The 14,378-nt window shown below is 45.8% G+C and overlaps 1 protein-coding gene across 1 annotated transcript; it reads right to left on the reverse strand.

The window, feature by feature from the left end:
- Nucleotides 1–605: 605 nt before the first annotated feature.
- On the reverse strand, nt 606–9,594 carry LOC119394478 (putative defense protein 3). The gene is made up of 3 exons (XM_037661778.2): nt 9,375–9,594; nt 4,742–4,952; nt 606–813 (listed from the first exon to the last, which is right to left on the reverse strand). Exons 1-3 carry the CDS (start codon nt 9,571–9,573, stop codon nt 753–755), a joined length of 471 nt encoding a protein of 156 aa, XP_037517706.1. The 5' UTR covers nt 9,574–9,594; the 3' UTR covers nt 606–752.
- Nucleotides 9,595–14,378: the final 4,784 nt, after the last annotated feature.

Below are 14,378 nucleotides of genomic sequence, written 5' to 3' on the forward strand. Positions count from 1 at the left end.
TGGAATGGAAAAGGGTCGAGCGCGATTTCTGGGGCGTTTGGCGTGGAATGACCTATACAGATACCTATCACCCGCTATGGTGGTCTAGTTGTAATGGTACTCGACCGGTTACCGAAAGGTCGTGGGATCGAATCCCGGCCACGGCGGCCGCATTTAGACGGAGGCGAAGTGTCGGAGGTCCGTGTGCTATATGTGGGTGCACATTCAAGAACCCCAAGTGGTCGAAATTTCCGGAGCCCTCCCCTATGGCCCTTGTCGGAGACTGAGTCTTTGGGGCGTTAAATCCCACGAACCAATTAACATCCAACAAATCAGTAACGAAAGACGCCTTACGAAAGTAAAATACAAAGTTTCCCTGGAATAGCCTTTCAATTTCTTTTGACTACAAAAAAAATAAACTTTCCAAATGCGAAACTTTTCTGTCGCTATCATTTTCGGCCAATGTTTATTATTTCTCGAAGTCGTGACGGTCATTAGAAACCTGCCATTTGAGAAACAAAAAGCGTGATTTTAAGGTTTGTGGTCATCGTTCGAGCACGCAAGCACAAGCGTAACTCCTCATGTTTTTCTTTTCTCTTCATTTTTTTATTGACACAATAGACAGGTAATGGTGAGATTTCTCTTTATTATTAATACCCCAATCTTGTCCTGGTAATGAAGCTTTCGAATGTTGCGAGACGAGCGGAGTTCACTTATCAGTGGAGAGTCGTTGAAACGGCATGGTACAGTGGAAAATGTCATTCAGACGATGCTTACGCCACGGTGCTCTGAATACCGCCGACGCTCTTGTGGTAGTCGATGACAACAGTTGCCCTGCAAAGTGCCGATACATGCAAAATCAGAGGGGGTGCGAACAAACGCAATATGGTTACCGTAAGAACAAATACAACAATCCTTGCCCTGGATTTATGAATGTGTATGCTTTTATACTACTCTTATGTTTCAGCCTGGATATTAGTATTGTGAGGGCAGCGAGTCAGAAAAGAAAAGAAAAAGAGAGAGAGAGAGGTTTTTTCAGTAACGCTTAAGAGTTCCAGTATTAAATATTATATGGATCCTGTTTACTGTGGTCCTCTCACTGTCACGCGCAACTTTGTCCTTTGGGCATCGATGAGCTTCGGATAAGAGCTTTTGGGCTGAGCTTTTACGAAACCATGGCGCAGCGATACTGATGGGCCTCGCTGCCTAATATAAGCCCTGCCTGGATTTGTGAAAGTGCATTAAAAGCTTATCTTAGTGCCTTTTAGCGGAAACTGCTTTGCCGAAGCATTAGAGCTAATGCATGGAATAACGTTCAGGAGCGTCCTTATATTAACGTCTCGTTTTTCTTCTTGCGTTCTTGTGGTTGGCGGACGCGCAGCAAATTCAGCAAGTGTAATCTATTAGCGATTGCGTTTATCCCACTTTTGTGTATGTCGTCATTTGTATATTGACGCTAACGCATACACGGCGACTACGCAAGCAGCTATAGCTGACAGCGCTTCTTTTTTGTTCAGCATGTTTAGTTTATTTTTATTTTATTTTTTTGTAACATCGTGTTTGTCTAAAAGCTGGCGAAACGCGCTCGCCTGTTCCGGTATTGCATAATTTACCGAATAAAAGACGTACGCGCTTTAGCTTTTAATCATAATTTCCGCAAAGCCACAAAATAGGTCAATCATTCTTTCAGCAAGCAGACTCCTGGAACGGAGCGTTCCACATTAATTGTTGTGAATTTGCTCTTTAATGGACTAGAAAAAATTAAGGTCTCGAATAACAGAATTAGGCGACAACATTTATGCAAGATCTGCAAAGATGTGACGGCCGATATCTATCCAGGCTTTCAGGGAAGGTTCATGTCTGTCCTGAGGGTTCTTTATCAATATCTCAAATTCAGAAGGTATTCATGAATAAAGGCTGGTTTTAGAACTACATAACGTAAAAATACCACTGGAATTTGGTTTAGGTTACTTTCGCGGAAAATTACCTTGGTTTACTCAGACCAATGAAATCGTCGAAAGCGATTGCTCTTACAAAATTTATAGTTTCTGTAATTACGCAGGACGCATATTTCAGTGATTTCTTAGCATGAAACCTTACGGTGTATAAATGAGCGTTTTGAAAACATTTCTCTCAGTTTGTAGCATGTTCTGAATGGGCAGTGCTCTGGTACATCATTATTGACTGGCATGATCTCGAACGACACTTATTTACAGGAAATACATTTCTTTTCTATATTATGTTACGTACGCAGTGGTTGCTACAATACAAAGTGAATGTATACGCCTGCTTTTCGCGGCCTGTCAGCGTTTGTGGCGACAAACCGAAGGGCAGCTATGAAGAAGCGAAAAGAATGTCGCAACAGCGTTTTCCTTTACTGAAAGCGCGCGCGTATTGGTTGCGTAGATGCATAGGCGCTCGCACGAGAGGTCAGGGGGGGATGACCGTGCCCCTCCTCTCAAGTCACCTAAGGCGGGGGGGGGGAGGGGGCGCTAAGTGTGCTCCGTACTTTTACTCAGTAGGCCGTGTCCCGTCATTGTTTCAACAGAAGGGTTGTGGCCACGCAAGTTTTGGACGATAATGGCAGCAGAAGGCCCCTGATGTTGCATTTCAAGAGCGGTTTACTTCCCATCGTTAGTCGCCGAAATCAAAGGACCAAAGGCAGGCCATTGTGAGAGGCCCGTCATCACTTCATTTTCATTTTGTCATCCATTGTTAAGACTGTTGTCTTTGGACTCGGCCAGCGGGTGGATGGGGGGTGGGGGCTGAGATGTAACATTGCCCTTCATCCCCCCCCGCCTATGAGAAACCGTAGCATATAATAAATGCGCATGTATTTTTTTGCCCAGGCCCACTGATACAAACAGCGTAGCACGTCAGGTGCAGCGCTGCTACGCTCGGCGATGCGGAAGCGAGGCCATGGCGGCAGCATTTGCATGGAGACGATCTGGAAGAACACTCGTGTACTTAGATGAAGGTGCTATGTAAATAGTCGCCCTCCACTCTGTCCCATTCTCTCTTTCCTATAGAATTTCTATGTTCGCTTATGGCCGCCGTGCACTGCGCGTTCAAGACAGTTACTGGATGATATTCACTGAAAATTCTCGTTTTGCTTCTCTCCTTGTATGTATATATGCTCAGAACTCACAGGGTCCCTTGCGCATTCACCTAAGACGACTTGAAGGCGAAAGGCACCTTCCTTTTCTTCTTAGTCGAAGTGTTGATACTGCCCCGCCACCTGCCGAAACCTTTGTGCACCTAGCGTGGTTTTGCACAGCCTCCAGGATCGAATCGAACCTCACCTGCTTTTGAATCGACACACCTTTGACCATTCTACGATGTCATGTGATGACGGCATCATGTGATGTTACGTCACGTGACTTCACGGCAAATTTGTGACGTCATCATGACGTCACAAATTTTAGCGATCTGTGACGTTATCACGTGATGATTCTTGTTTGCATCACTCGTGCTGTGCTCAGCGGCGCGGGACGCCGACGGTCAATTTGCGCTTTTGATGAGGCATCTAACGCGTTCGCCTTAATAAGCAACCACTTACTAACACATTTCAAAGAATCCCAAGTTGTGACAATTAAAAAGCACTACCCGTCTACGGCCTGCTTAATAATCGTACCGTGGTTTTCGCACATAAAATAGCAGTAACTATTAGTAAATTATATCGGAACTAAAGCAAAAGCATCCCAATATGCCATCGCGGAGCCTTATTCCGAAATTCTTGCGACTTGCGACTTGCTATATAATATTTTATACAAAGTTAGCGCTCAGCTTATGTCCTGTTCTTTACTTATCGTTTATGCCAAAACCGTCGCAAAAAAGAAATACTCTACTTTGCTTTGAATGACGTTTCATTGTTACAGGTATTTGTCAACACCATATCAGATGTGTAACTTTGGTACCCAGTAGCGTGTTCTTTAATTTCATTCGTGTTTTCTGCAATCAAGAACTTGCACGGAGTGATTTTGTTGAGAAAAAAGAAAAAGACAGGTGGTGTAGTTCTGGCGGCTGCGGTCATCCTAAAGCAGTATCCCGGCGGATGCGCACATTCAGGCAGCTGATCCCCGACACTCAGTAATTGTGCCTTTAACCTGCAATGTTCAACCAATCACTGGCTGCGGATATGCACCCATGCTGGTATGTCCCTATAACGACCATCTGAGAAGTCAGCGCTGGGAAAACACATACGGATGACTTGTTTGGCAATGTACGCATTCTACACCGAAGGTGCCTCTTTCGAGCCCTTGTAACAAAAGCACCCTGCTTCGCGGAGGAGACGAACGCGAACTTCGGCGAATCATCTAACCAGAGTATTGTGCACCCGTTATTCTCGCGGGTTACAATAGCACCCTTTTGTGTAGCGTGCGTATATAGCGAGTATTCAGTGTGGTCACTGATATTTTTCCAAGGAAACCAAAGGAACCTATGCCGGGGTAATTTTTGAAAAATCGTTTTTGATGAAGCGTGAAATGCTGCAGTAGACAAACTTAACAGTAAAAATAACATGCAAGCGGACTTCATTAATATTGTCTTCGCGATATTAAAAAAAGTTCTCAACATTATAACGCGAAAGTAATCGACTTCCTTTTGGGAATTCCTGAATTACTTTCGCGAGAAAGTTTCGCTTGATCTTTAACATTCCTAATTAAAATAACTGTGCTTGCAATGGGTTAGTTTATCCGATAGTTTGTAAATGTCTCATAAAACGTAGTATAATATAGGGAAGCACGCTGTGCGCTGCACTTGCCTGAAGTGCACTTTGCCGGCGGCTCCCTCAGGCGCCTTCCAGAGGACTTTGACGGTGGTCTTTTCCGCAGGGTTTGTGTGAGTGACGCCGGAGCACTTGGTGACGGCCTTGGCCTCGGGGCTGGTCTCGAACTGTCCGATCTCCTGGTTGTTCTCGTTGAAAGCCTTCACGAAGAAACCCTTGAAGGGCGTGCCGCTAGAGGACAGCGTCACTGCAAGGAGAAGAGTGTGATCAAAAGAGCTGTTGCACCTGAGAGGCGGTGACGTGCACAATCTTTCACGGATGTCCTAGATGAGTGACCAGAGGATCAGTTTCGTCACATATAGAATTCTCAATGCAACGCGATCATCTGGATTGCTGTGAGCTGGGCTTTCTGTTTTGCTTCAATATTATTTGCCATCTTCAACGTCATCATAACCATCAGCAGCAGCGGCATATCTATGTCCAATGCAGGAAGAAAGCCTGTCTTAAAATCACAAGTTACACCAGTTTTTTACAGGACGAGTCCATTTACGCTTGCAAACTCTGTGGTTGCACCATACCACCTCATTCGCTCAGTTTCCCCGTGCATTTACGCTTTCATGCGGAGTCGCACTGGAAAAAGATTTGCAGAAATGACCGATGACCGGAGCAAAAAAATTGCTAAGGGCATCGGGAATTCGGGAATGGCTACTTCTTGCTGCCCAATCTCGCTTGAACAGGTAGATCACGCCTGCTAGTCTATTTTGTCAGTGCCAAGCGTCCCGATACCCTCAGCGTCCCGATATTCTCACTGTGGTATTCGCCACTTGCGCTAATCATTTTCTGTCTTGACTGTACAGTCATGTTATATGGATCTGTGCACGCATCCTGGAGATGATCTCGCAATTTAAAAAAATGCTTACCCCATTTCCACCCATTGTCAAATCTGCAGATACTGCGGAGCTGTGGTTCTGCTGTGTCGCTTGAGATTTTCTGTGATGCTTTGTGATTTTGTGTGGGTGTCTCCGATTACGTTATTGGCAGGGCGTGAATAGGGCCTAAAGTCACTGTAGCAGCCACAGGTGCGGCTTTACTCCACCAATGCCGCACCCGCGGCTGCTACAGTGACTTTAGGCCCTACTCACGCTCGAGCCGCCCTTTCCCCTTTCACTATGCGGCTACCGCTTTGTCCATGACCCAGGGATTTATGCCATCCATGGGTGCATCTAAAACCGGAGTGTGAGATGCGACGACGACGCACAACGGTCGTCAGGCCCACCCCTAGAACAGCTCCGCTGTTAAAAAACAAAGAGACAGAGTCAGTAGGGAGCCCCTTATTCCAGAGGGTCATACAGGAGGCGTCAGAAACTCTACCTCATTTCGATTATTATTGTTGCCACACGGCATAGACATTAAATGCAGGCTGAGCAAGTGATTGTTGGTGAGGAAGACAAAGTAGGCCTAGTCCAAGCGGGTTTCCATTTTGATGAATGGCTTTGATATGCCTGTACATACGCAAATCTAGTGAGTAGTTTCCTTCACCTGTGTTACAACATCTAACGTTTCCGTGCAGGTTAGCGATCACCGTCTTCCCCACGGAGCTCCGCAATGGTCGCTGCTTCACACTTAACACCATGCCTCCCTAAGAAGGGGCTGCATGATCGCAAGCTACAACTCAGGCGGCTGCAGTTGCCTAGGATAGCGGTATTTTAACAGCAAAGCTGATCAAGCCAGCTGTAAAAACATCGATCTGTACAAATGTGTGCGAAATCTATGATCATCATGAGCGGGTATGTGCCACCGAAATTGGGCAATCCCACTACTCACCGCTAGTCCACTGAAAATGAAGAACGGAACAGATGGGCGGCACAGACCAATTAATATTTCTAGAGAGACGTAACCAGTAATTGAGAAAATGTCTAAAAAACCGTCAGGATTAACCCAGTGATAAACACCGTGGCCGCATGCTTGAGCTTCGCTGAAGCGCCTGTACGGAATGCTTCAGCCGTACGTATCAACGAGAGAATGCTAAGGAACACGAAATGCAGCCGTGGCTGCGGGAAGACCACGGAGCGATGGAAGCCCTACGCGAATGACGACGTGCCCGTAGATCTATACGAGGGACGAACACTCAGTTTCAGCGGGAGTTTCTGTCTCTGGAGTTTGCACATCCGTGTCGTGTCTGTGACTGTCTGCGGTTTGACCGAACCACTCTGCGCTGAAAACAACCTAGCAGCCTAGCGTCACCTAGCTAAAGCCGAGTAACAACCTATAAGCAACCAAATTAGACTTCAGAATTGTCCAGCTTCGCTGTTTTAAGTCATGCGCGACTTAGTACAACCTTCCCGATTTTTTTAAATGTATTTCTCCAAGGTGGTTAAGTGGGCATGTTGGTATTCTATGTTTATGAAGGTAAGAATGCACTGTAGATGAACACACAATGAAGGCACGCACACACACGTCTGCTAATTTGATACAGGGTGTAATTGGGGTAAGCTTCTTGTTTAATTGCGACATCATCTCAAGCATGCATGTATGTACACATCCATATAACATGACTGTACACTCAAGACAAAATGATGAGCACAAGTGGCGAATACCGCAGTGAGAACATTGCGACGCTAGGCGTATTCTTCCTCGCTATGACGAAAGAGACTAGTGGGCACGATCTACCTGTTCAAGCGAGATTGGGAAGCAAGAAGTAGCCATTCCCGAATTTCCAATGACCTTAGCGATTTAGGAAAGTAGCGCTATGTGTGTGCGTGTGTATGCCTTCATTGTGTGTTCGCCTTCAGTACGCTCTTACCCTTCATTATTTCTCCAGACTAAACTCTGACGTCGGTAAATTTATCAGCCGTCACGAACGCGGCAGCATGAACAGATGGGATACTATACTCGGCAATGTAACGCTTGTCTGAGTGAGTGGCGCCCCATTCATCTGGCTCAAATCGCTATACCAAAATCTAAAGTTGAGACACTGCAGAAAAAGAGGAAAATTCTCGAGCGATATTAAGCCTTGTTTGCCCGAACCCTGTCCCTTCTCTTCGCCTTCCATATTCCCCTACATTCGTAGGGAAAGCTTCTATAGACAGCTCCTATGGACGTGCAGGTGCATTGATGACCTCGCCCTCAGGTTTTTTGTTCACCTGACTTACGCCAATATCTTCTTGAAGTTGACGTCAACGGAACTAATGTCACTTGGTTAATGGACACAATTCGAGCTTCTCCATTAGAAGTGCCGTGCTCAGACGTCAGATCGAAATCTTCTATCTCTTGCACGAGCCTCAGTAGTTCGCGTTGCGGATGGCGCTACTATCTCTGTCAGTTGCTTGTGTCTAACTCGTGCCAGCATTGTCTTCAACCGCACTGATGTCCTTTTCGCTAACAGAAACTAAGCTCCCCCCCCCTTTTTAAAAAACAGGAACTCTTGAAAACTATTTCAATAAGAACTCGTACACTTTCGAGTGTTTTGTTGTAGTTGCTGTGTGGTGAAGCTGTGGCTTTCCTGGCGTAATCTGACTTGTACTAAAAGCTTCATTCGTAATATTTATACTAAGGACATTGGCATGTACGTGATTACGTAATATAAAACCTATCAGGGTCTCTAATGCATCCGCCTCACTCGAGTAGAAGGCGAAAGCCATCTTCTTCTTTTCGTCATTATGGATGTGCTGAACCTCCCGAGCCTCCTCCGAAACTTTTCTGCAACTGAAGTAGTTTTGCATGCGCCTAGAATCGCAGGCATTGTAAGCTTTCTGCACCTCGCCTTGTTTTGCACTGCCCCCGGGATCGGGCCACGTTTGACCAGGCAATGATGCGTCGTGATGACGTCACCAGGGGACGTCGTGTTTGGTGACTTCACCGTGACGTCATGATGACCTCATGTGGTGACGTCATCCCCGCGTGATAACTTTTCCATCAGTCGTACGCCACCGACGTGGGACGCCGACGCGGGACGCCGGTCAATTTTCGCGGTTGATGGGCCATCTAAGGCTTTCGCTTTAGTGAACGACACCTCTAATCGACTGGGCGCTGTGCGTGTTACAGTTATTTTGCTGCTGTGTTACTACCACCGCAAGAAATAAGCACTATCGCTTACACTCGTGCACTCGGTGCGAATAAGTTCTACCTTAACATTTTGTCCGTTTTCGCCGCGGTGGAGAAAACGACTGCACGATATGATAGAATTAGGACACTTGAGAGCATGGTAATAATCAAAATGGGCGATACTTTGAAGCACACGCTAGTGTTGAGTTGGGGTGACATCGTTGCCCATACGGTCACTACGTGAGTGTGTGCCGCGACACGACAGAAACGATAGAAAAATAGCCGATCAGTTTTCCGTATCTCGAACTAGACGTGTTCGGTGAGCAGTGCGATATATTTCTTTTTAAGCGCGCTCTTTCATTTGGGGAGCCAGGGGAGCTCAGGGAATAGTATAATAACTGCCTACGCCGCAGTGTGCATACGTTATGCTGTGCCCTTTACTAAGAAAGGACAGAAAAGAGAGTGAAATAAATCACTCTGTTCTCTTTCTTTTGAATTTATTTAGCAGCCTCTCTGATGCACGGTTCGCTAGAGGCCGAAATCGCACTAGTCTCTCTGTACGATGTTTCATGTAACTAGGGAGCCTTTCACGCCTTTCGCATGGAGAGAGAAAATGTGCGCCCACCAGCGACGACGTCTCCAGCCTTGAAGTCTCTTTTATCCTGGACCAAGTGGAATGGGGTTGAGGGCCCGGCCACGTCGTGCGTTGAGTCGTTGTGCTGGGGAATCATGGTAGCGCAAGCCGAGTCGGGGGCACCGTCCTTGTGAGCCCAGCAGGCGCCAACGAGGACGACAAGGAGAACTGCTTGCCTAACGAACGCCATGTCTGTTGCTACTTTCCTGCAGAAAAGGACAAGCCAACCAGGATATTGATTTGGGCAAGTTGTTTCCTAATTAGATGTTTGGAAAGTACTGCAAAAATAGAAAAACAAAGACGACTTAGTGCACTGTACGAGAGCTGTGTTTTCTTGACAATGAATAAATTTCATTATGGTAACGAAAGAAGGAGAATTTTAAGGGCCCGATTTGGTTGTTAGACACAACATTTAATGAGAACCAAGAAGTGGGGTGTAGCCTTGATATGTGTGTCTTTTATTGAAAACGGCTGGTTGACGATTTATATTTTTTTGTGGTCCTTCCAATTGTTCTTTCCTCCTCCTTGTCATTTTTGTTGAGAGTGATTGCTGCTATAAAATTCCAATTTAAGTCAGCGCTCGTCTCTGTTTTCGCTCTGCATTTACACCCAAGTAAAGCATACCAAAGATGAGAAGGCGCCATCATGATGGCTGGTGTGTTGTCAGCAAAATGTGCCACGAATAGGAGGAACAAAGGAAAGCTGTGCTTACCTCTATCAAACAAATGTTTATATTTGAAAGACAATCAAACGTTACGCCTAATTTTACGCGACGCACTAAAGGCATGTGCTTAAGCAAGCACTGGCCATCCTAATATGCAGGTATTTTTTAGCAAAACCGTCAATAATGTCACCTCACAGCCAACCGGTAGATTGAACTCCGTCGGGCGAACTTCTGCCTAGCAATAAAAAGTACTCACAGTTCAATGATAGCGGCAATCCCGGCCAGTCATCAATCGGAATCTGATCTTTCGGTTAAACGTGCTTTCGCTTATTCCCTTCAGTCATGGCACACAAACTTGTGCACGTTATTTCGTATTGGTCATGTCTTTGCAGTAGTTCCAAGAAAACGTGCAAGCAGTGATTGTCTGCTCAGTTGATTGCTCTTCTTACCTATAGTGTGGTCGCATATTCCCTAGAAAATGCAGCGTCTTACTTTAGAAGGACAAATTAGTGAATGTACTACCATGATATTTGATGAAGCAGCGCACAAAGTATGCAATCACGCACACATAAAATGACGCAAACACAAGCGCTGTGTTTGCGTCATTTTATGTGTGTATGATTGTGTCCTTTGTGCGCTGCTTCATCAAATATCATGGCTCACCAACTAGCCCATCAGTACATATCAAGTATTACCATGCTTTATGCGATTTTCGACATGCCGTATTTCCGGCAGTGTTCCGTGATTTCCCGCACTGGCTACACCCGTTGAATAACTGCGTGGTATATGTGTTATGAATTACTAGTGGGTTTAATTTTTTTCTGGAGAAGCGTGACGTCACACGCTCCTCTCATTAAATCTATAATTAATTACCTTACACTGGCAAGAGTCTACACAATTAAGCCATCATCCTAACACGTTTACTGACTGTATGGGCAATATGCAGTGCATTAAAAAAACGCTGATACAGTAAAAGCTCGTTAATTCGGAAAATAGGATAATTCGGACGCGTTTTCCGGTCCCATCCAGCATATGCATCGTTTACTGGCGGAAAACTCTCGTTAATTCGGTCATATTTGGCCGCAACCCGGTTAATCTGAACGATCCTCGGAGCGCGCCGCGCGCGAAGCACCGCAAATATATGGCGCAAAACAGCGAAAACGATGTTCGCAACCAACCGAATCGAGGCGGAGCAGTCCGCATTGCCATAGTGATCATTGCGAACCATGCGGTAACGACAAGAAAGCCATAACGCTTCATCTCTGGCTTCATGCCTATTGGCGTTTACCACCGCTTGTGAGACGTCGTTGGTCGCGGGCGTTCAAAAAAAAAAAAAGAAGAAGAAGAAGACATGGTTGATCCCTCCGTCATAGGAACTGGCATAACACGAAAGTGAAACGTGTCCTTACATAAGTAGTTGAATGTTTACTGTGCATTCATATGAGAGGACTTGCACAATGTGTATTGGTGTTTGGAAGCTATAGCATCGTTTAACGTGGATGCGCCCAGGTTGACGCTTGGTGGCACATCTCCATCCCGACGACGTACGTCCGTGATCAATGATTAAACATTTGTGGTAGCTGTAGTAGTTAACGGTAAGAGCGTGATCAGAGAAAGTCATGGAGAAAGTGGTGTGACAGCCAGAAGAGCGTCGCTGATTGGACGCCAAACTTGGCCTAAGGTCACCATGCCGCCGCATGTTAAAGAGTTATTGAACACCACGGCGGGACTAGAGCGAAACGCAACGCGCGTCGTGTCTACCCTCTAGTCCGGCTGCAATTTTTCCCGGGGCGAGCGTAAGCGGGAAATCAGTGTTATAGCCAGACGAGGCAGGCGCGCGTCGTAGAGCTATTTTTAATATGAATGGATGCTATGAGCGAGGCCGAAGCTTGTGTTAACGTAACCACCTCACGGTGTTAAGGCGTTGACAAAATTGCACTTCTCCTGTTGGAAAAGCGCCGAATGGGACGGACGCGTAGCAACGACACCTTGCAGGAGCTAATCGCGGAGGCCACGGTCATGATGCATTAATTCACATTATCGCTCCCAGACGCCACACCGCCACCCAAGAGCACTGTGAGAAGAATGTGTGAGGCATAAAAGGTGCGTTTGTAAAGACTCCAGAGCGTGTGAACGTGGCCGAGTGGTTCGCGTGTCCGGTAGATGTCGCGGACCGGGAGGTCGCGGGTTCGACTCCCGCTGAGGGATCGTTTTTTTCTTTGCCATCTGATCGTGCCCACTTTTTCGACGTCATTTCTGTGACGGAAATACGACACTGAAGTCTTGGTGGACCCCGGCATAAAACACTCTCGTGTTAAAATGCGCCACCGCCATCTACAATCGCGTTCTTGACGACCAAGGCTTCAGCGGCTGCTGCAGATTTCTCTCGTTTACCGGCGAAAACAAGTATCTTCACGTGAGCGTGCTGGCGGTGGTGGTGGTGGCGGTATGTAATAAGGTAGACGGGCAGATCACGTTTCGGGCTAAATAAGACTTGAGAGTCTTGCGCCACGGTAGCGCTGTGAAAGAAGGCGCAGGTTGACGAATATTGCCACTTTTACGCTGGTCTTATGGAAAATAAGCGTAGCGTTTGTGTATTCATCAAGAAAATGAAAGTGCGTTGATGTAATAGACATTTGTTTATTGTTTTCTTAATACTTTCGATAATTCGGAATTCGCTTATTTCGGACATTTCTACCGGTCCCATGAAATCCGATTTACCGAGCTTTTACTGTGTAAATAGGGCACATCTTTCGACAGTCAACCATAGTTTGTTACTGGAGATGACGCTACACACGCGTCATCTTATGTTCTAGCGCATCTCCAGTGTTCGCGTGAGTTGCGAAATGTACACAATTCGCGCGCTGGGCGGGCGACATACAGGAATTGCCGACTACGTTCGAACATGTCCCGATTCATGCAGGCGAGAGCGGCAACACGCGTGACACTTTTAGTCGATGAAACACCGTCACTTTGAGAAAGAAATAAAAAGTACCTGTGGCAATACCTTAAATTTCATCCCATTTCAATAATTTGGCAAAGCGGCAAAGAAAAATTCCTCAGAATTTCTACAGCACATCCCACTCATGAAGATGTTCTAGGAAAGTAAAAGGCACAGGAGTTGGCGCTCTTTCATCGGGGCTTCCGTACAGAAAACCAAAGTTTCTCAAAAAACGGCATAAAGTAGCGACATCTGAGCGCTCTCCAAGACGAAAGCCCGGACAGTCGCCGTCCCTCAGCCAAAATTATACGCCGCCGCAGCGGATTTTGTTTCTCTTTTTACTTTCCGCATTAATCAGACTGATGGAACCGTAATTGAAGCGTAATATCTCGTTGCTGCACTCTCAGTTAGCAGAGAACCAGAACTAAGAAATGCAGCGGGCCTTGAAATAGAAATAAGAAATTTCTACAATCACTCATGGCACCTGCTGGTGGCGGCTTAATTTCTGCCAGAGAATTAGTCCGTGTTAAGAAGCAATCGGCGACTGCGCAGTCCACGCGCAGTGAATTACGTAAAGAAAAAGCAATGCAGGAACAAGAAGGCGGATATACCCGCAACGTAAGTACTAGCGCATTTCTTGCGGCGATAAAATACTTTTTCTTTCACTTTCACAGTGATTCAGCTTCTATATTCTTCACAATCGAAGTGCCTGAACAATGTGTTCCTTTCTCCTAACTTCTTGAACATTACGCAGAACAGTATTCACTAATATTTAGCGTATCATCATTTAATATTGTGTCCAGTTATTTACTACCATTACTAACTTCATTTTTTTTTGTTAACGTTGTGGACCTGCTTCGCACGTTTCTAATTATCTGTTTCACTCCGAGTATAGATCAATATTGAATTTTCTGTTCGTTCACTGCATTCATATCGAAATAAGCCCGTAACTAATTGTCTGCAAAATAACGAATATTTCTAGAACCCGTGCATTCAGTTCGCATGCATCTCGTTATCTTTCATTTTTTTTTTGCAGTTTAACACATTTCTCCGCATTTTTGAAGCTTGCTCCATGCGCTCAAGGTACCCCGCTCAGGTGCGCACTATGAAATTTGAAAGAACTGTTTCCTGCATTCAAAATTCGAAACTCTCTTTCTTTTGTCAGTGACTGATACGAGCCGAAAGTGGCTCGGTGAAGTAATCTTCAGCTTGTTGATGTATCCTTCGAGTGCAATGTCCCTACATAGCATTGGGGCTAAGAGAAACTCCGCACAAGCGGGCTTCGTGTATCATCTTACCAGTAACAACATCGCGAAATATTTAACGCTCAGAACCAGAGTGTTCTAGCGCCTGGAAAACAACACTTAGCAGAGAATTCTTTTTACAAACT

The sequence above is a fragment of the Rhipicephalus sanguineus genome, chromosome 5 (assembly GCF_013339695.2).
Source record: "Rhipicephalus sanguineus isolate Rsan-2018 chromosome 5, BIME_Rsan_1.4, whole genome shotgun sequence".
Lineage (NCBI taxonomy): Eukaryota > Metazoa > Arthropoda > Arachnida > Ixodida > Ixodidae > Rhipicephalus > Rhipicephalus sanguineus.

What these genes read in the sequence shown, in the direction of transcription:
- LOC119394478 (XM_037661778.2), bottom strand. Translation starts at nt 9,573, where the DNA reads ATGGCGTTCGTTAGGCAAGCAGTTCTCCTTGTCGTCCTCGTTGGCGCC. An exon ending in GGCTGGAGACGTCGTCGCTG is followed by an intron (nt 4,953 to 9,374) that starts GTGGGCGCACAT and finishes TTCTCCTTGCAG; the next exon opens with TGACGCTGTCCTCTAGCGGC. An exon ending in GCCGGCAAAGTGCACTTCAG is followed by an intron (nt 814 to 4,741) that starts GCAAGTGCAGCG and finishes GGCACTTTGCAG; the next exon opens with GGCAACTGTTGTCATCGACT.